At 41.4% G+C, this 22225-nt stretch overlaps 1 protein-coding gene and 1 pseudogene across 1 annotated transcript in view; both read right to left on the bottom strand.

The window, feature by feature from the left end:
- Window positions 1–1217: 1217 nt before the first annotated feature.
- The window catches only part of LOC107144385 (attractin-like), an 85766-nt gene continuing 64758 nt past the window's right edge, over window positions 1218–22225 (bottom strand). Inside the window, exons 10-16 of the mRNA XM_015488205.2 lie at window positions 21654–21887; window positions 11680–11817; window positions 9787–9880; window positions 6481–6533; window positions 5320–5414; window positions 3163–3241; window positions 1218–1495 (exon numbers count right to left, since the gene is read on the bottom strand). Of these exons, the coding sequence (XP_015343691.2) occupies window positions 1218–1495; window positions 3163–3241; window positions 5320–5414; window positions 6481–6533; window positions 9787–9880; window positions 11680–11817; window positions 21654–21887 (971 nt within the window). The remainder of the gene's footprint in view (window positions 1496–3162; window positions 3242–5319; window positions 5415–6480; window positions 6534–9786; window positions 9881–11679; window positions 11818–21653; window positions 21888–22225) is intronic.
- On the bottom strand, window positions 16124–16937 carry LOC107139582 (annotated as a pseudogene).

Raw genomic sequence — 22225 nt, forward strand, 5'->3', positions numbered from 1 at the left:
AAGAAGGAAAGTGACTCAAGTCAGACAATGAGAAAGAAAAGGAGCCTAAAGAATTCAGTCACTGGGATGCCGTGTGACAGGGAAGAAGCCAGACTGCTGGGGGATGACAAACGAATAGAGATGAGAAACAGAAATAGGGATTGCGGCCCTTGCTTACAAAAAGACTGGCTGAGGAGAGAAGCAGAGAGTGTGCAGGAGCCAAGGGAGAAGCAGATCAGAGATGGGCACATGTGCAGACCACCGGACAGGAGGGTGGTAAGCAACAGAGAGGGTGGTGAGCAAAAACACAACAGCGTTCCCATCCTCCACATGCCAGAAAGGAAAAGATGAACTGTCCTTCAGTCACAGCCCTAAGGCATGAAGATACAACCACCACAAGTAGCTCCAAACCCATCCCAGGCAACTGCACCACCTGCTTCCAACACTGATAAAGCCCCAGCCCCTGTCCAGCAACCACGCTTCCAGGGCTAAAGGCAAACTATTCCTTCCAAGTCAACCCATCCCTGACCTCCACATTGACCCCAAAATGAAGGAGGCAAGAGCAGGGAGTACTGAGGCCAGGGCTTGGGGAACATGATCATGGAAAGTTCAAATGGGGCCATGAGTGTTGGACAGGAGGGAGGGCCGTGGCCCTCTGAGAGCAGGTGGATGAGGCCACACAGACATGTAGTACCCTTTGGGTCATGTGTACAAAGAACCCAAGACTTGGAGAGGCCCTACAATTTGCACAGGAGCCACCAATCAAATCCACATCCGTCACACTGCAAGGCCTGTGCTCTCATACCCCACCACCCCCTGCCTTCTCCTACAACTAGCTCTCTTGCTTTAAATCCTGATTGCATTTTGGGAAACTTTCCAACATTACTTCCCCCATTCTGGCTCTTGCTGGTTAGAGGTGTGTCTGCTTCCTTTACACTCACATCGTTCATTCCAGAACTGAAATTCTTTGGCCCTGCAGTCTCTTACAAGGCAATTGATTAATGAAGAAATGAATACATAGGGCTGGGGATATAGCTCAGCTGGTAGAGCACTTGCCTTGCATGCACACCACCCTGGGTTCAATCCCAGCACCACCAAAAAAAAAAAAAAAAGGAAGAAAAGAAATGAATGCATGTATAATCATCAAATGTGCTATGTGCCAACTTGTTTCCAAAAGGGTCTTTAAATGTCTCTCACAAGGGATACATGATGTCCCCAGCACTCCTTTGCCATAGTTCTTACAAATGCAAAGCAATGCTGACCATTTCATTTACCCCACATTCCACATTACTGAATCTAGGCTCCACTGAAGAGATTTCACCGTCTTTGCATGCCTGAGACCAAAAAGCATACCTTACCTGAATTTTGATGGGCCAGGTGAAATTACTGACATACACAAAGAAAGTGACATTTGGGTGGTTTCGAAAATCAAACTTTTCATTAGAGAAGCTGTCTTTGTACTTCTTAATGTTGGTTTTTGAAACAATAGGCATCTGTTCCTCAGGCTGGGCTCCATCTGTCAGGGAGAAATGAAATAAAATAATGGATTTGCAGGAGGCAGAACTTGCCTTGTTAATAAGAATGAACAGCATTATTAAATACTTACAATTTCTTATGAATAGCCTTTAGGAGTTCAGTCTCCCTAAATCTCATAACCCCATTATCCTTATTTACAGACTAAGAAACTAAGGTTCCAAGAAATTAAGTAACTTGCCTCAGGCTGCAAGGAATGCAGCTGGATTTGATTCTTGGGAGGATGAATCACAAGCTTGTGCCTCAAGTCAGAAGGGTTTTACCAGGAACCTCTGTGACTCCCCACCACCACCCCTGAAACTGGGAACACATGGTCAGGAAATTAGAGACACTAGCAGAGTCCTGTTAACATATGCTATCACTCACTCTGCAACGATGCCTTGATTCCTTTGCATTTCCCCCTAACATCTGTATGGCGATACTCCAGACCCAGGTACCAGAAACACCGGTTTGCCTCTCACTTCCCATCAGGAGTGGCCTCAAATCTCCACAGGGAATTAGGTGCTTAAGTTGCCACTCAGTCCTGCCTTCTGCTACCAGTTACCAGTATAGTTAAGTCCCCCATCCTCCTGTAACTCATTTGTTCCCAGATGGTTTTTCCTCATTCCAGATTCTCCCTCAGCCAGGAACTCGAGTGTGAATAAAGACTCACAAAATGCACTCTTTTCCATGTTGAGTTAAACTGTGGGACTACAGCCCCGCCTGTCATGTTTTCATTGAGATGGTCACTGAAAATCTTTTAAGCCCTAATAAACCCCCAAATGACAGCAAAGATTATATTCCTATATTATATTATACCAGTCTGATTAGTTTTTGTGTGGTCAAAAACAAGAGTATTGTAACAGCAGAGACGTTGACAAAACTGAGCTACCATTCTGTGACAACTGCCCATGTTCAAGCATTACATTGAGTACTTCCTTTATCATCTCATGTAATTCCTGCAATACTCTACAAGGTGTTTTTACTGTCCCATTTCCTACACAAGAAAAGTGGCTCAGAAAGCTACTTTCAACAGCACAGTGCAAGTAAATAATAGGCAGAATTGAACTCAGCTCTATTTGTCAAGTTATCATGTTATGCAGTGGTAATGTGTCCTAACCACTACATCAGGGTCATCAAGTCTTTAGTAAATCATAGTTAAGGCAAACCAGATAGCAACAGCTATGCTTTCAGAGTTTGGTTTAATTCCCAATGTATGGTTCTCTGTACCTATTAAAATCTCATTTTATTTAAACATTTCCATTTCTTGAAACTGAGTCACTGATATTTTTCCCCTCTGAGGCATGGATCTGGATGTTAAGAACAGTGGCAGAGCAGTGACCACTGCAAGGGTGTGAGTGGTGGTGGTGGTGGGGGGTGGGCAGGGAGAAGGGGGGAGCCCCCTACTGAGCCTGAGCCATGGTAGGTGATGGTAGCCATCACCTCATTTAATCTACATTGTTCTAGGAGGTAAATGTTGCTATGCTCACTTTACTGATGAACAATCCAGAGAGGGATTTGGACACTTACTCAAGGTCTCATGGATAATACATGTCAAAACTGAGTTTTAAATCCATTTGTCTATCTCCAGAGCCCCCTTTTCCAATTCCTATATTACAGTTCTCTACCCAGAGCCTCCACTCACAGTGTATTTGCTATGTGTGTCTTTACCTGAGAAGCTGGCAGCCCAGGTGATGTTGAGATTGAAGTTTTTGGAGGCATTGATGAACATGTCCAGATCCCTGTTTTGCTGACGAGAGGTGCAAATAAGTAGAAAATTAATCATAATGATAATTCGATTTTACTGCTCTTGATATATATATTATAACAGAAAATTTTGCAATGTTTCAAGGGAAACTTGTGTTTATAGAGGAGTTAGCAACATTTATAACCAATTTTCCTTAATATAAGCAATATAACTCAGATAAAAATCTTATTTTCCTCCCAGCAATATATATAGGATTCAATGCTTTAGCAGATGCCCAACTGCATGGGAAAAGTACCTTTTAAAAAGGCCCTGTTGAGCACAATGATTTATTCTTCTGACTTGAGGCAGAGGAACCAGAGTCCCCAGGATCCTCAGGGCAGCTGTTTCCAAACATTCAGTGTTTTCACTCGCTAGGAAAATATCTGATCCAGAGTTCTAATTTCTATATATTTCCAATTTCTATATATTTCTATCTTGTCCTTCTGGGTATACCATAGGTTATAATATGGTATAAATTTCCTCACAAACCAGAAGTGCTTTTTTTAAAAGCATATATAGTACATGATGGTGCACATCTGTAATCCCAGCAATTTGGAAAGCTGAGGTAGGAGGATGGCAAGTTCAAGGTAAACCTAAACAACTTGATGAGAGCCTAAAATAAAAATAGAAAAGGCTGTGGGTGTAGCTCAAAGTTAGAGCACCTCTAGTTCAATCCCCAGTACCACACACACACTCACAAATTTAAAAAGCAAGATATTGGGACAGGGGATGTAGCTCAGTGGTAGCACATTTGCCTAGCATATGTGAGGTCATGGTTCAATCCTGAGTAACACACACACACACACACAAAGGTATTAACTTTTGAGAATGTTTTATCACCAAAATGGAATATTAAAAACAAATCTTTCAATTTTTTTTATAAATATGGCACACCATGGACTTCATTCTTTACTTTTTAAAAATATATTGTTTATTGATAACAAAGTAATACACACTTCTTCATTGCCATCTTGTTTCCCATGTATAATTTGTTGATTGTGATAGGAATCTAGTGATGGTAAATGGCTTTGTGTTTGTTCATGAGAAGAAACCCCAAGGAGTTTACTAAATAACTTGCCATCATGTTGAGGAAAATTTCCTTAAACTTCATTAAGGACATTGGACTGGGGGTTTAGCTCAGTGGTAGAGCTCAAGCTTAGTAGGAAGAAGACCCTGGGTTCAATCCCCAGCATCAAGAAAAAAGAAAGAAAAGAAATTGAACAGTGTATCTTCATGTTTGGAATGTTCTACTTTTAAATAACATGCTGTGTTGACTCCTGTCTACCAGGATATAATGCCTTTAGACATAATGGGTTTTATAATTATTGACAATAGACATAAATGCATATTTTAAATAGTCATCCTAACCATTTTAAAATGTTTCTGGTCAATGTCTTTTTGGACCAACTAAACTTTTTCTGTTTTACCTACCAATGAGGCTTCAAATCCCTCCAGCAGCAGAAGGTCACCAAATACCTCCTGTGCTGCCCCCTTATGCTTGCATCATGACATTAATTAATTTCAATCGGGTTTTTGTTTGTTTGTGGTACTGGGGATGGAACTCAATAGTGCTCTGCCTTTGAGCTACATCCACAGCCCTTCCTTTGATTTTATTTTTTTTGAGGCAGGGTCTTGCTAAGTCACTAAGGCTGGCCTTGAGCTTGTGATCCTCCTGCCTCAGCCTCCCATGTAGTTGGGATTACAGGGGTGTACCACTATTCTCACACAGCAATTTCTTTATGGGTGATTTTGAAGCCACTGGTCCCTTCACCAGCTGCCCTTGAATGATGGAACTCCCCTTTCAATCTCTGAATGGAGCTGTGGTGGGCTGGCAGGAATATTATGTATGTGTGGTATCAAAGTCAGTCTGTGGATCAGGTCCTGGTAAATCCCATAACACCATTCTTGCCTTTTGGATGAAAAGGAGATAAAATGTAGACTCTTTACATTTTTTTCCTGTGCCTCTAAACATCATCCTCTATGCTCCCCTCTGAGACCACTGCTAAGGCAGTACTTCTACCCATGATGACCAAGAGAAGGAGGCGCACAATTCAAAACAAAATAGGTTTTAAAAATCTTACTTCCTTAGGAGTGGCCACAAAATTGATGGCTGTGTAATAGCGATCCTCTTCCTGGGAGAGGGTAAAAGTGAACTGATAGCCAATAAGAAGAGTATCTATGGACATAAAGAAAGAAACACGCATTTAAAACTGAAACAAAACAAAAATGAACAGGTATCTGGAGATATCCATTGCATTTCTGATAAATTCAATAGCCAAGAAAGGACTTTGATCCACCTCTACCCAGCTTTTCAAAGGAAACCAAGTCCCTCAGCAGTATCATTTTATTTGAGTTACCCACTAAACTTTCTTCTTGTTTTTTCCTTCTGGTAGTGGGAATTGAACCAGTAGAGCATGGTGATTTACACCTTTGGACCTGTGTCAGAGGAGCCAGACTCCCAGGATCCCCTGGGCAGCTGTTTGTAAACACTTGGAGTTCACATTTACTAGGAAAACATCTGGCTCAGAGCCCCAATTTCTGTTTATCTATAACTATAAATTTCTATTTATTTATAACATAACAATATTTACCAAATTGTATATATTTACCAATATTTATAAATAGAAGAAATAAATAGAAGTAAATATTGTTATGTCACTTTACAGATGAACAATCCAAGGTCCAGAGCAGAGTTTAGATACTTCCTTAAGGTCTTATAGGTACTAAATATTTTTATTTTTGGAGTTAACATAAATCAGCTCTGGAAAGAATGATGCAACTTCATTTGTATTTTAAGGATTCTGTTTTGATCTATATCCCGAACATGAACAAAGAAATCACTCTGTATTGGCTCCTGCTATTTGCTATAAAAACACTGACATAAACATGGCCACATTTAAACTGCTTCAAAAGCTGGGCACAGTAGAGGCAAATGGACAGTAAGTTTGAGGTCAGCCTCAAAAACTTAGCAAGACCCTGTCTCAAAATAAATAGTAAAATGGGCTGGGGGTGTAGTTCAGTGGTAAAGTGTCCCTGGGTTCAATCCCAAGTACCAAAAAAAAAAAAAAAAGAAAAGGCTTCAAATTGTGTTCATAGGCAAAGCCATAAAGTCGGGAGACAATTCCATGGTGATGGCTATGTTGCTACAGTGCTTACCATTCTCAAACCACATTAAATATTAAAGAACAATGGAATTTTGTCAAACTTCTGCTTCTATATATGAGAATTACAAAAACACTTACAATAACATGTTCCTTTGAGAGGGTTTCCCTGGTATCGATTTTCTACCTCACATCTAAGAGAAAAAAATAAAATTATCTTCTATTACTGTTTAATACAGAATCTACCTTCATTTTAAAATCAAGAAGATCCTTTTATTCAGTCAACATGTAGTTTTTGTTGTTTTCTTTCAATAAAGCTTTTAATGAAAAGATAGTAAAATAGTTTCTCATCACTGTACATTTCTGAATGGAGAGATCAGTTGTTGGTGAGTAGCTTTTCTATGACACTGGAGGGCTACATACCTCCAGCTTCAACCTGAATTTATCCAAACCCTAAAGGGAAGTAACTCAATATGATGAATGACAACAGTGGTGACCAGTATAGGGGTGCAATCTTGATGTGCCCCCATCTCTGGGAAGGGTATAAACTAGGTAGGATATAATCCCTCTTCTAGTTCCAATTAAACAAAACAGCCATGACCCCATCCTTTGCCCCCCCTTCCCCCCGGCTTGAGGTATTTGTGAATAGGTAAAAGCCCAACCTGGGGTCTCTTGGAGAAGAGGGAAAGCAAATGATGGGTGGGGTATAGAGAGGCTCCCCTCAGCACCTGGCCACACAGGTTCAACCAAGTGAAGCCAGAGGCCCTGAGGGCCCTTCCTGCCCCAAGTAAGGTTTATTATTTTAGGTCAATAAATAGCAAGGAGAGCTAGGAAGGGGTTAAACTGGGGTGACTGAAGCTGGGGGGATCTTAGGCAGGGGCTTCTAGGCAGCCTCAGTTCCCATAGCTCCCACCCATCCCCTGTATGGAATGTCAGACTGCAGCTCTGGTGAAGACCCTCACAATTCCCTCATTCCTGATATCTGATTCACAGGTTCTATAACCAGGTCCCCAGTGTGATCTTGTTCCCTTTAGCAGGGATGGTAGGGCTGAGAGTCCCTGTCTTCTATTCTCAGGCCTGACATCTTTAGTTTTTGTTTCCTAGTCTGGGAGTGAGACAGTTGCAACTCTTGTCCCCTGAGCCCTGCCCTCTTGACTGCCCAGGCCACCACCACTCAGGATGGCCATAGGAGAGCAGCAGGTCTGCCTATCTGCAAACCCAGACAGATTGTGCTCCTGCACAGGGTCCTGAGGTCCAGAGAAAACTGACAGAGTGGGGCAGCAGGTGGCGAGCCTGGTGTCCTTCAGTGATAACTGATAGGAAAAACATCCTGGGCTGTGTGAGGTCAGGAGTCAGTCTGGGGTCTGGATTATTCCTTTCACAGGCTGAGGTGTATGGCTATGCTGCAAGTCTGTGAAATTTTTATTTGCTTCAAGGGTCATCTTTTCTTCACTTTTCTTCTTGCCTTCTTTGCAATCCTGGGGAAGTCCTAGCTGTGGCTTGGTCCAGTGGGGGCAGACAGTGGCAGAGCCCAGCCTGCCATCCACCAGCTCACTACAAGTCTGAGAAATTATTGCATTCATCACTGTACAAACACTGATACAAAAACAAAACCGTTAAAAGTGTTTGCAACCTTCTATATTGATAAGGACCAGGCCCTGCCAGCCTCTTCTGCTGCCTAGGGTCAAGGATGGGGACCCACTGGAGTCAACTGAACTATGCAAAGGTCTTGGCTTTTTGGATTTACAAGTAGTTTTGAGTCGTGATTATTGTAATCTTCCATTATTCAGGAAATAATCAGAGTCTGCATGAACTTTCACACTGACAGGACTTCACACCACCAATTATAAAAAAAACAATGGAAATTTATCAAGACACAGGAGATAATTCCAGCTGCAAAAAATCTAAGTCGTATTTATTAACATGAAAAACACATTTTCACTTTTGTGTGGACTGCATATTCTTCAAAGACTGTAGTTAAAACCTTTTTCAAGTATCCATTGCTCACTTTCCTGCTCTCCCTGGGTAAACTGAGCCTGTTCTTTAAACACAATGGAGAGATAACTATCAAGAATCACTTAAAAAAAACACAAAAACTATCACACTTAAACATGTGTTTGCCAGTCCGGAGAGAAAAAAAAAAGTTCTACTTAAAAAGAACTATTCATTTCCCCACAGATGTCATTTACAAAACCCATCTCCCTCTCCACAAAGCCAACTAGCAAGCAAAGCGGCTATGAAGTTCACAGGAAGGAGGGAGAGCTTCGGGAAACACTTTTCCCAGGTCAAATGAGCCAGGGACGCTGCCCTTTCATCCAGGGAGATGACAGGCATTTGTCTCTATCTACAACTTCTAGAAATCACTTGAAAGTCCTCCACTGCATGCCACATCATGTCTTTGCTGTTTCCCCCAATAGAGGGCAACAGTGACTAATTTTGCTCTCAATTTTTCTGTGAAAAGGAACCTAGATCTGAAATTTAAATTTAATTTTTGATTAGACTTTTCTTAACATATTGGCTTTGGGGAAGCATGAAATTGACAACCAGTACATTTGTATAAACTATAATATAATCTATAAAGTGTACATAGACGAATTCCCTGCTGAATAATATCCATGTTACTGGTGACATTCTTTAAGGAAAATGAAGTTTGCCAATGATGATGTATCTGCATATATCAGCTCAAGGTTTTCACACTAAACACATCTCTCTTAAGTCTCTTCCTGATAGAGTGGATAAGCCTGGCTACATGTTTCATGAGGTTTTCTACTATAGCAGATAGGAATATGTTAATTGGGGAAAATCTCTCTTGTTGCAACTCTCCAGGATACTAAAAACAATTACTGCTACTTCCCCTATTGGGAGATAGGGAAACTGAGTCTTGGCATGGTTCTGTGATCTGCCTCAAAAGATCCTGCTCAATGGAAGCACAGCCAGGTCTGAAACCCAATGCTGTTTGACGTTAAGCCGCATCCTTATGGACAGAGACTTGAAGCCCTCCCCTTGAAGATGATAAACACACTTCAGCAAGGAAGTGCAGAGCAGGAAGGACGTGTGCAAGGCAAGAGGATCATCTTCACTATCAGACACACAGAATGCCAAAGAAACACCAGCACTGGTTCAACACCAGCTCCTCCAACTCCATCCCTCAGAAAAAGTGCAAATTCTGATGGGACAAAAATCGAGTAGTTGCTAAGTTAAAATGACTAATCCAAATTAACAATCTAGGAAATGTCAGTATCAATCACATATAACAAATATCTAAAGACCCCTCAAGTTGGGGGTTGACCTGTCAGAGGTAGAAAGGGCAAATTTTAAACTAATCACCACAGGAATCCCTCAGGGTCCATGGCAACAAGGCAGAGGGAAGGGGCAGCTCGCAGGGCAGGGTTCATGCAGCCTCCTAGCCCCAGCCCTCACTGGTGGTACAGAGCATGTGGTACTCACAGCTGGCACTGGTCCCCCTTGACGCCCTTGGTGGCACAGAAGCACCTGCCCGTGTTGGTATCGCACAGCGAGGCATGCCCATTGCACTTGCATGCTGGGAAAAGGAAAAGGAACACAGGACACATCTGGCTTACTAAGGTCAGGATGTAGCTCAGCGGTGCAGTGCTTGCCTTGTATGTGCAAGGCCCTGGATTGGACCCCAGCACCTGCCAAAAACTGGAGTGATTACTATTAGAGACTTTCCTCAAAATAAATGCTTTTTTAAAAATTGAGACGAATTGGATTTGAAAGGAAAGACAGCCTAAGACCTAAAAAGAGCATGCTACAGGGACACTGCTACATCGATGTTCATAGCAGCACAATTCACAATAGCAAGACTGTGGAACCAACCTAGATGCCCTTCAATAGATGAATGGATAAAAAAAATGTGGCATTTATACACAATGGAGTATTACTCTGCAATTAAAAAATGACAAAATCATAGAATTTACAGGGAAATGGATGGCATTAGAGCAGATTATGCTAAGTGAAGCTAGCCAATCCCTAAAAAACAAATGCCAAATGTCTTCTTTGATATAAGGAGAGTAACTAAGAACAGAGTAGGGTCGAAGAGCATGAGAAGAAGATTAACATTAAACAGGGATGAGAGGTGGGAGGGAAAGGGAGAGAGAAGGGAAATTGCATGGAAATGGAAGGAGACCCTCAGAGTTATACAAAAGTACATACAAGAGGAAGTGAGGGGAAAGGGAAAAATAATACAAGGGGGACAAATGAATGTCAGTAGAGGGGGCAGAGAGAGAAGAGGAGAGGGGAGGGGAGGGGAGGGGGGATAGTAGAGGATAGGAAAGGCAGCAGAACACAACAGACACTAGTATGGCAATATGTAAATCAATGGATGTGTAACTGATGTGATTCTGCAATCTGTATATGGGGTAAAAATGGGAGCTCATAACCCACTTGAATCAAAGTGTGAAATATGATATATCAAGAACTATGTAATGTTTTGAACAGCCAACAATAAAAAATTAAAAAAAAAAAGAAAGGAAAGACAGCCTAAAACAAGAGCAAGGCTTCCATCTGCCAGGAATGAGGAAACAGGGACTATTGAACTCTTTAAAATACACTAGAAGGGCTGAGCGCAGTTCACCATTAAAAACTTATGTGTGGTTTTTCAGGCCCAACCACAGGCCACAGCAAGGGCTTGACCTGGTGGCCTCAAGGGACAACCGCCCTCCCCTCAGCAGACTCAGCACACAGCTAAGCATTTCAGTCTCTGCAGGAGGTGCAGTCAAGGACTTGGGCCTCCAGCCAGTCACTCCTCACGTGCACCTTCATTCCCACAGGTCTTCCTCCAAAGCCTCCAGCACAGGTTGGCTTCAGGGCCTCTGCTGAGGCTTATTTAAGGGGGCTGGGGTGGGGGGTCTGAAAATACTTTCTTCACTCTGACTCAGTGCCCAGGACTTCCCCACTCCCAGTCCTTGCTCCCTCCCTCCCCACAGCCTCAGGGTCTACAATATTGCTGGGAAGGTGCCCTCCTTGGGGAGCTGCTGACCACCAGCGCTGAGCCTCCGACTCTCCATTGCTGCACTGTTCCAACAGGGAAGATGGAAATGGGGAAGTCAGCATTTCTCTGGTTTGGGCCCCTTGCTTATCCCATGGCTCAGTGTGGTTAAGGGTTTAACTCTTTCACTGTTGAGCTGCTGCTTCACCAGGCTACTCTCACGTCCAACAGTTCACCTTTCTCTTCCAACTCAGCTGAGCTCCTGACAATATGACTTAAAAAGAAATGCAGCATCCAAAGCCAAGTGGCTTTTCTCCTCCTAGGTACTCAAGTCAGAGAAGTCCTGTGTTCCACCTGACTTGCACTCAGCAAGTCTGACCCACACTACTTACGCTGGCATTTGCCTCCATTGGTGGGATCACCATAGAAGCCAGATATGCAGGCCTCGCAGTGCTTGCCCGTGGTCAGGTTCTCACACTTCTCACAGATGCTCTGGTTGATGCACTTGCTGTGGCCATTGCACTGGCAAGCTGAAAGGAAAAGGATTTTAGGAGCCTCTATCATGGCAGAACTGGGTGCAGGGAGTTCCATGAAATTTATTTGCATCTCATTGTCTCTAAAAATAAAATCCACCAAACTAACTGGGCATAGGGGAACATGCCAGCTACTGGGAAGGCTGAGGTAGGAAGATGTCATGAGCCCAGGAGTTTGAGGCCAGCCTGGGCAATATAGCAAGACCCTGTCTCAAAATCAAAATAAAACAAGAAAAAAAAATCATCAGAACTGACTCACTGAGGGGCTGGGGAGAAGAGTAGAAGTTCATTGGTTTAGACAAAGGGGAATGAAGGGAAGGGAGGGGGAATAGGAATAGGAAGGACAGTAGAATGAATCAGACATAACTTCCCTATGTTCATATATAAATACGTGACCAGTGAAACTCCACATCATGTACAACCACAAAAATGGGGTCCTAATTAGAATAAGTTATACTCTATGTATGTGGAATATGTCAAAATATACTCTATTGTCATGTATATCTAAACAAAATTTTTAAACATTTATTTTTTAGTCGTAGTTGGACACAATACCTTTATTTGATTTATTTATATTTGTGTGATGCTGAGGATCGAACCCAGTGCCTCACACATGCTAGGCAAGCGCTGTACCTCTGAGCTACAACCCCAGCCCTTAAAAAGAACAGATTAAAAAAAAAAAGAAAAAAAAATGACTCTACTCTGCTAATCCTTACCAAAGGAAGGAAACTCTGTTAAAGACACACCAGGATGAAGTTAATTTTTATTTCCTATTTTCATGAACAAAATATGTTTAAAGAGGGCCCTTGCCAAAATTAAAATCAAGAAAGACTGATCATCTGTGAGAGTTAAGGAGCATGCAAAGAGAGAAAAGAGGAGCAACTAGTGAGTTACAGAAACATTTCTTTAATTCATTGTTGCTTTGGGGGTTATCCTGTTTAATACCAAGCACGAGGGTTGAAAAGTCTGGAATCTCTACATAAACAAAACATGACAATCATGCTGCGTTCTCCAAGTCTTTCCTCAGGGAGTGGACCCTGAGAGAGTTCACTGGAATCTCTTGGGCTCAGTGGGCTCTGTTTGCTCTGGAGGCCAAATGAAGCCTGAGAGGAAGAGCTGTTGGAAAAGGTGGAGGAAGGCTGATGGTTCATGAAGATCTATTAGTTGAAACCTAGAGCTCGTGAGCTAATGCAGATCTAAAAAGGCAGAATCTTAGTGAGCAGGTCCAATGCTTTATTTAAATGCCAGGATGCTGGTTACCAAAAGCTGAGAACACTATCAGCTGAAAAGGTCTGAGGCTATCACACTCTTCGCAGAAAGGTGGTGAAACCAGTGGTTCTCAAAGTCTAGCTCCAGGACCAGCAGCCTCTGTATCAGCACCCCTGGTAGCTTATTAGAAATGGAAATTCTTTGGCCTTTCTCGGACTCACTGAATCAGAGTTCTGAGTCTGGAACCTTCGGATTCTTTTGCCCTCTAATGTGTGGAAGCCTCAAGGATAAATGAATGGAATATAGTTCAATTAAAAAAAAAAACTGACTCACTAGAAACTAATTTGAAAAATAAGATCAAACCATCAAAAACAAATGTACAACTGTATGTACATTTTCTGTACAACATATTATGTAAAACTGTAATGCACCAATAAAAGATGTGAAAAGAAAAAAACATTAGTCCAGAAAAATTAGAAATATTATCACAGTGAGGTAAAAATCCATAGCAATATAAAAATAAATTTTGTTGTTATCCGTTGTAAAAACATAATATATGCTCATGATAGTAGATTTTCAAAAATACAGGGATGGAGAAAGATCATATACTATCCCACCACTTAGAAAATGTGTTCACATTTAGTATCTTTCCTTCCAGTACTTTCCTCTTTTTCTTCTCCATATTTTTATTACAATTATTAGTGCATATTAATTATATAACACACTGGTTTCGTTGTGATAATATCATACCTGCATACAATGAATATACTTCATTTATATCCTTCTTCCTCCTTTCTTCCTATTTCCCTCCCCTCTTCCTGGTTCCCTTCTTCCCTATGTGAGAAATAGGAAGTCTGGTGGTCCATTTTCAGAATCCAGTATTCAGACTTAATGTAAAACTGGGATGTAAGAAAGGCAGCCAGAGGAACAGAATAGAATGGAAAGATACAATAGCACCATAGCCTATGGAAACCAATTATCTTTTCTGAGCTCCCCAACCTGTATCCAATCACAGCCATTTTGAGCTCCCAACCTGTGTCCACCCCAGTTTTAAAATTAGCCCTTCACATATATTGTAACCCAAGCTCCTCCTATCAGAGCAAGGGGCAGTGCTACCTTAGGGAGAAAAACAAGTGGACTGCCCGCCCAAGTGTACTTGCTTGCCAGACTTCGTTCAGTAGCACCTCCCTAAGAGGTAAATTTTGCCTTGTGGAGCTACTTCCCAAGTATACGTCTGATTCCTCATGGCACCCCAGTGTTGCTAACACCTATTAGCCCCACTTCTATTTTTATGTCATTCTTTTTTTTTCTAGGTTCCACAAATGAGAGAAAGCATGAGATCCTCGTCTTTCTAAGTTATTTTGCTTAGCATGATGATCTCTAGCTCCATCCATCTTCCCAAAACGGACAAAATTTTGTTACTCTTTATGACAAATACTACTCCATTGTGTATATGTACCACATGTTATTTATCCATTCATCTGCTAAGGGGCACTTGGGCTGATTCCATAACTTGGCTCTTGTGAATGCTGCCAGGATGAACATGGGTATGCAAATATCTCTATGGTATGCTGCCTTTGATTCCTTCAGACATATACCCAGGAGTGTTACAGCTGAATTATATGGTAGTTCTGTTGCTGAAATGGGGTTTGAGGAGGTCCTTAGACAAGGGGACCTCAACTCAGCCCTAGCAGGTTCTTGAGTTACACCACACAGAAAGAATTTTAAGCTTACAGCAACAGTAGAGATTTATTCAGGGATATAAGAAACAGCAGAATATGCATTCAAAGAGACAGGGAGAGCAAATGATTGAGAATGAGACGTGCTTTGCGGGGTCTCAGACCTCTTTTAAAGGAAACCGTGTACATGGTGAACATGAGAAGCATGAGAGGTAGCATCAGTCTAAAGAACTCAATTCCTTTCTGGTTCTTTTGAAAATCTTCAGGTTGACATTATCTAGTTAATAGCATTCGGATAGTACCTGTATCATGGGTCTTATTATTTCTCTCCAGGCTCCTTTTAATTAGTTTAAAAATAATTCTGTATGCAAAGTAGGCATAAGATACAAATTAACTAGATTTACAGTAGTCTAAAATGTATTAGACCTTTTATGAATTTAGGCCTGGCAGAAAACAGGCCTCGGGGTGGGGCAGTGAAGGTGAGAGTGTTCATGGAGTTTTTAGATTTAAAGATACAGGCTCTCTTTCTGTCTCTGTTTGTCTCTATTCTACCTATCCTGACTTCTTCTACCTCCCTCATTTTTTTTTTTTTTTAGGTTTTTGAGGAATCAGCGTGCTGATTTCTAAAGAGGCTATACTAATTTACATTCCCCCACCAACGGTGTATAAAGTTTCCTTCCCCCACCCCATCCTTGCTAGCATTTGTTTGTTTTCTTGAAGATAGCTGTTGTGATTGGGGTGATATGGAATCTCAATGTAGTTTTGATTTGCATTTCCCTTATGGCTAAAGATGTTGAGCACTTTTTCATAGATTTACTGGCCATTTGTACTTCTTTTGAGAAGTGTCTCTTCGGTTCTTTTGCCCATTTCTTATGTGATGGGCAAAAGAATTATGTGAGGGCTTTTTTGTTGTTGTTCAATTTCCCTGAGTTCTTTAATTATTATTAATCCTCTGTCAGATGAAGAACTGGCAAAGATTTTCTCCCATTCCATAGGCTGTCTCCTTGCTCTGTTGATTGTTTCCCTTGCTGTATGAATCTTTTTATTTTGATATCATCTACTCTGTCAATTCTTGTTATTATCTGGAGCTACTAGAGACCTATTCAGGAAATTGCTGCCTATACCTATCTCTTAAAGTGTTTCCCATATGTTTTCCTCTTGTACTCTTAAAGTTTCAGGTCTTACATAAAATTCTTTGATCCATTTTGGGTAGATTTTTGTGCAGGTTCAGAGATAGGGATGTGGTTTCAATCTTCTAAGGTGGAAAACCAGTTTTCCCAATACCTCTTGCTGAAGAGTCTTTTCTCCAATGTATATTTTTGGCTCCTTTGCTAAGGTCAGGTGGCTGTAGACACATGGTCTATAGAACTATGTGTCTTATTTTTATGTGGATATCAAGCTGTTTGTGTTACAATGACTCTAATATATTTTTATCCGGGTATTATGATACCTTTGACACTGGTTTTTTTTTTTTTTCTTTTCCCCCAAGGCCATGGCTGAGGTTTATTGTGAAAGTTTGTGGGTGAGGCTGGGATGGAGCATGTTCTAAGAGGCCGAGTCAGAGGCCTCTGAGCTGTCCTCAACAACTGTGCTCTCTGAGGTCTAGCTGACCTCACTGAGGTCCTTGCTGTCCCCACCACTATCCTCAGCAGCCAGGCGCTTCTCAAGACAGGCCTCTCCTGAGCTTGGAAGTGAATTGCCTTTGCTCTCCACCTTGTTCTCTATGGACCTGGTACTCTGTGTCTGCCTTTTCCTTCAGCTCCAGGTGCCACCTCAGCTCATCAGTCATTGGGTGAGGTCCTGCATCATTGAATATGCATCTTCCCTACCTGCAGAGTATTTGGGCTCCACTTTGCTGTCTGATAGTTGAGAGTCTTGGAATAGAGGTACAGGATGGCCCAGGGGACATATTTGGCACTGAAGTTCTCTACCATAGCTTGAGAAGCCTCGTGTGTTAGCCTCAGAGCCAGGCCAAGGCGCTGGTGGGACTGCTTCACAGCCAGCAAGGTGGTATGTCCATGGAGCACATCATCTGAGTCCTCTTCCATTGTGGCCAGAACATACCCCACAATCTTCCATTCTCATCCTCAGCAATGTAAGAGAGCTGGGGCCAGGAGAGGCCTTGGTAGAAGTGATATTTCATCTGGTAGTGCATGGGCCAGCAGAGGAGATTGTAGTGCTGCATATTTATCAGGTCGTCAGGCCTCACGCCATGCATGTTCATAACCCTGGAGAGGCTCCTGGGGTCTAGCAAGTAATGAATGTGCACACAGATGCCTAGGCTGCCAGTGCCAGCTTTGGGACTGGGGCTGAGCTAAGAACTGCTGGTGGCGTGGTGGCAGAAGTCTCCCATACTGTTACTTTTGCTCCTGGCAGTTCTAAGTCTTATGTTTCCATATGAATTTTATGATTGTTTTGTCCATTTTATCAAATGAATGTCATTTTAATGGGGATTGTATTGAATCCGTAGATGGTTTTCCATAGCATGGCCATTTTAACAATATTAATTCTCCCAATCCATGAACATGGGATGACTTGCCGCAGTCCAGCTGGGCAAAATAACCGAGAGGTGACAAGCAACTGTGAAGGTTGAAGTGGGAACTTCTTTATTGCGGAACAGCTGAGGTATATATATATCTGATTTACATAAAGCACGACTCAATCAGCATCATCCAATCATAGCATCGCTCCCCTACAGATACAGCAATCAGCCAATAAGGAGTCCCTACCATCTTGATGGCTCGGTGGCGTTGCCTCACAAGCCACTCCTCCTGGAAAACTGCCAGGCACCATCTTGACTTGGTCGTGGCCTCCAACATCTCCCCCTTTTTGTTTTATTCAACAACAAGTATGTGGTTTAGGGACCGTGCCTATCTTGGGTTGTCTAATACTACATATGGTTCTTACCCATCATTGGATGGTCTGACCTCAAATCGTCAGCCTCCTGGTTTAGGTTGGTACCATTGTAATTGGATCTTACCCACCTTTGGCTACCGGCCCAACATATTTAGCCATACTTGTGGATCTGTATAATCTACACAAACACCATAAACAACCTGCCACAAGCAGAAGGAGGAGAATACAAAATGCCACGATACTAAGCCATTGATGACTCCAAGAGAGAAACCCTTGGAAAAATTGTACTACCGATGACACCGTTGGCAAAGATACCCTGGTACTATTAAGAGTTACAATTTGTTGTCTCAATAGATTAGTTAAATTTTGAAACTTTACATTCCATGTGCCATTAAGCATGGCTCCTAGTTGTCTGGAAAGATTTGCTGCTTGAGAAATATTATCATAATGCATAGAAGTGACACACAGTCCAGGCAAGTTCCGTAAGCAGCTTAAAACAGAGGAATCCATTAATATGTCTATTCCTTCTTGAAGTAAATCGACTCTTTGGTCGAGCATCAGAATTCCATTTCTAAGATGATCATTAATAATGTTTTGTGTTTGTAAAGCTTGTGCTACTTGATGAGTTACATTATTTATTGATGCAGCCGTTTGTACAGTTTGTGTGATAGTTATCGCAGAAGCTGTAGCAGCAACAGCAGAAACAGCAACAGCTGTGATGATGGCAGCTGTAATTCCGAAGTCTCGTTTGGTTCTCAGTAATACTGGAAATTCTTCTATTTTTGTCTTCACTGGCACTGGAATGAAGGTAGGAATTCTGGCAATGATGGCTAAAGAAAATTGTGTAGCATTCCAGCAGGCACTAAGAAAACAATTTTCTGAACAATTTAGTACATTATCCTGAACAGAATTATTAGATATAATGAAAAGGAAAGGTGAAAGTAAACAAACAGGAGTAGGTTTGAAATCTATATATTTAGTCTTGTTTATTTGTACATTGGTCTCAAACGTAGTACTAGTATAATTGTAAGACCCATTAAACATCGATCCTCCTTTTATAAATCCTACAGGTGAGATATCCACAAAATGACCAAATATTAAATGGGTCTGGTGTAATGGCTTGACTAGGATTTTAATAAGTAAAATTGTTTCCTTTAAATGTTTCATTTGAAAAGGTATTAAATCTAGGAGTAAATGTAAATCCAGGAGTTAAGTAACGGCGGCGGAACCTCGTTCCAAGCAACCTGACCATGTCGGTGGCCAGGTTTTTTACATTTGAAATAGGCCTCAATGGTGCTTATTATTCATTAGCCTCCAGGTGTGGGAGAACCATTGTCGCAGATGTAAGGATAGCTAAACTGGAGTTCTGGATAACAGCTGTTATGGATTTGAGATATTGCTAACCCTGCATTTATAAAGCTCAGAAGGCTTGAGAATGGCGGGTTGTTCCCCCCCGTCCCCCCCCCCCCCCGGTTGTTTCCCCTCAATATCAAATTTGGACTTATAATCCTTTTGCCAAATGAAATCCCTTTTTACACTGGGGGCAGGGCATCTTGGGCGGAGTTTGACCTTTCTGAACATTTGTATCCACAGGAATAGCAGGGAGTCCTGTGGTAGCATTTGTAGTATTATAGGGAAAACTGATGATTCATTAGTTATTGGCATTGGAAATGGCCAAACTTCAGGGGCGCCAGGCGCATCCTCCACTACTGGCCACAGCATCCTGGTCCCCAGGCAGCCCCATGGCGGGGGGGCGGGGAAGGGCCAGTGGCCACAGCCGCTGCTGGCTGGAAAGTCCCTGCTGCGCCGCGACCAGCTCACGAACGCGGCGGCCGCTGCACCACGCTGCTTCATGCACCCTCTGGTGACAAAAAGGGGTTAGTAGCAGCCTTTTGTTGTAACTCCTTCCCTGATAGTCCTTCCTTTTCTGAACTTTCTTCCTCTTTCTGACTAGAGTTCCTGGGCTTTTATCAACGTATGCCCTAACTGTTCTTGGTTTTACTGGGGTTCCTCCTTCCTTTAGCAATTTACTTAACACCCTTTCGGTTTGAATTTTAGTAACTTCTGATCCCATATTTCCATAACAAAGACAACACACTAAGATAAAATGAAACAAAAACGAAACAAAACAAAACAAAAACACACTGTATCAATTTTTCTATTTTCTTGAAAAGGCCATCCATCCTCTCGCCCTATCTGCTCCTCAGGGGCTAGCAGCTTTCCTCCCGTCCTATCTATTTCTAGGGACAGGCAGCTTACCTTGTCACTTACCCCCGAGAGTCCCAGAGTTCCCCGTATGGGCCACCACTTGCCGCAGTCCAGCTGGGCAAAATAACCCGGAGGTGACAAGCAACTTGAAGGTTGAAGTGGGAACTGCTTTATTGCGGAACAGCTGAGGTATATATATCTAACTGATTTACATAAAGCATGACTCAATCAGCATCATCCAATCATAGCATTGCTCCCCTACAGACACAGCAATCAGCCAATAAGGACTCCCCACCATCTTGATGGCTCGCTGGCGTTGCCTCACAAACCACTCCTCCTGGCAAACTGCCAGGCGCCATCTTGACTTGATCATGGCCTCCAACAATGACTTTCCATATTCTGGGGTTTTCTTTAATTTCTTTTTTCTATGTTTTATAATTTTCATGGTAGAGATCTTTTACCTCCTTAGTTAGGTTTATTCCTAGGTATTTTGTTGTTGTTGTTGTTTGAGACTATGTGAGTGACATTTTTTCCTGATTTCTTTCTCACTAAGTTCCTTGTTGGTGTATAGGAAAGCTACCAATTTATGTACCTTGATTTTGTATCCTGTTACTTTACTGAATTAATCAGTTCTAAGAGACTTCTGACAGATTTGTTAGGGTTTTCTAGATATAGAATCACATCATCTGCAAACAGGGATAATGTGACTTCCTTCTTTCCTACTGGTATTCCTTTTCTTTCTCTTATCTGATTGTTCTGGCTAGTTTCCAGTACCATATTGAATAAAAGTGGTAAGAGTAGACACCCTTGTCTCATTTCTGATTTTAGAGAAGTTTTTCCCCACTCATTTGATGTTGGCAATGGGTATGTCTTATAAGCCTTTATTATATTGAAGTATAATCCTTCTATATTTAGTTTATTCGGGGTTTTTATCATGAAGGAGCACGGAATTTTATCAAATTGTTTTGTTCACAGTAAACTAATTTTCCACAAACGTGCCAAGAAAATTCAATGGTAAAAACAAAACAGTCTTTTAAAAAATGGTGCAGGAATCATAGCTACAGGAAGAATTAAAGTTCATGACGACAAGTTATTGTTTGTTTTGAGGTCATGTATATAATTGCTTACATATGCTTGGTCATTTTAAAGTTTCCCTCCATATTTTCAGCTCACTAGTAGAGTGCCTGTGATGTGTAATAGTATGGCTTAATGCTTATTTAAAAAGAAAACAGTTTTCTTTCTTTTCTACATTTGTGAAGAAAAATTTCTGGGTTGGCAGGAGATTTCATTTTTAATTTTTTCCAACAATTACCATGATGTGTTTTTAAGTAAAACACAAATTGCAGAGCAATATATATGATGTACCTACTTAGAGCACAGTATTCTTTAATTTAAAATATATAAAATAATATGTCTGGAAATATCTATATTGAATTGTTTATAAAGAATTGGAGAGAAAAGGAGAAACTCTAGTTTTTATTTCATATATATCTGTAACATTTTTATAAAGAATATATTATCTTATGAGAAAAGTTTGTAAAATAACTCATGTGAAGTTCTCAATATTTTTGTTCATATTAAAAATATTTTTTAGGGCTGGGGTTGTGGCTTAGCAGTAGAGCACTCACCTAGCACACGCAAGGCGCTGGGTTCGATCCTCAGCATCACATAAAAATAAATAAATAAAATAAAAGTATTGTGTCCAACTACAACTAAAAAAAATATTTTAAAAATATTTTTAAATGAAACTCTTTTCTCCTAAAATGATGCTACTGATATTTTTTACTTAAAGGAAATTTATATGAATGGTGTAGCTTTCAAGTTTGTATTCTTTGTAAACAGGTAATGAATAACTTGAATTTGGATATGCAGGCATCTTACCTGGACAGTGAATGAAAGACCAGTTGTATCTGCTGTCCTCTAGACACATGCTGGAATTCAGAAGGGGCTGTGGATAGGCAGTTCCAGCAGAGGCCTGTGGAGGCATCTTCACTGGTCCTTTGTAGGATCCCTCCATGCATTTCCCTTTCCCAGTGTTGCTGGGATCAGTACACCAGCCACAGCCTGGCTGCTCCAAGCAATGACTGCAGGTATAATAACCTGAACAATCTTTAGCTATTAAAAGAACAAACAGTAAACAGTTCACTATCAGGTAGAACTAAATTTATTATCTTTAAATAACCTTTTCTTTAACAGACTAACTTAAATCCAAATTACTACTCTAGAGTGACCATTTTAAGTGAGATAATGAATTTAAAGAGCTCAATAATTTGCTCAACACATCAGAGGGGTCCCTCTTTCCTCTCTTAATCCCAGGATGGTGGAGGCAAAAGGAACCTCAGGGGGCCTCTACCAGAGAGCAATTATTTTATAAATTAGGAAAGTAGGAGGCGGAGACATTACACAGATTGAATAATATAACCCTGAAGTTGAAGAGTTAATTTCTGTATTCT

The sequence above is a fragment of the Marmota marmota genome, unplaced genomic scaffold (assembly GCF_001458135.2).
Source record: "Marmota marmota marmota unplaced genomic scaffold, marMar, whole genome shotgun sequence".
Lineage (NCBI taxonomy): Eukaryota > Metazoa > Chordata > Mammalia > Rodentia > Sciuridae > Marmota > Marmota marmota.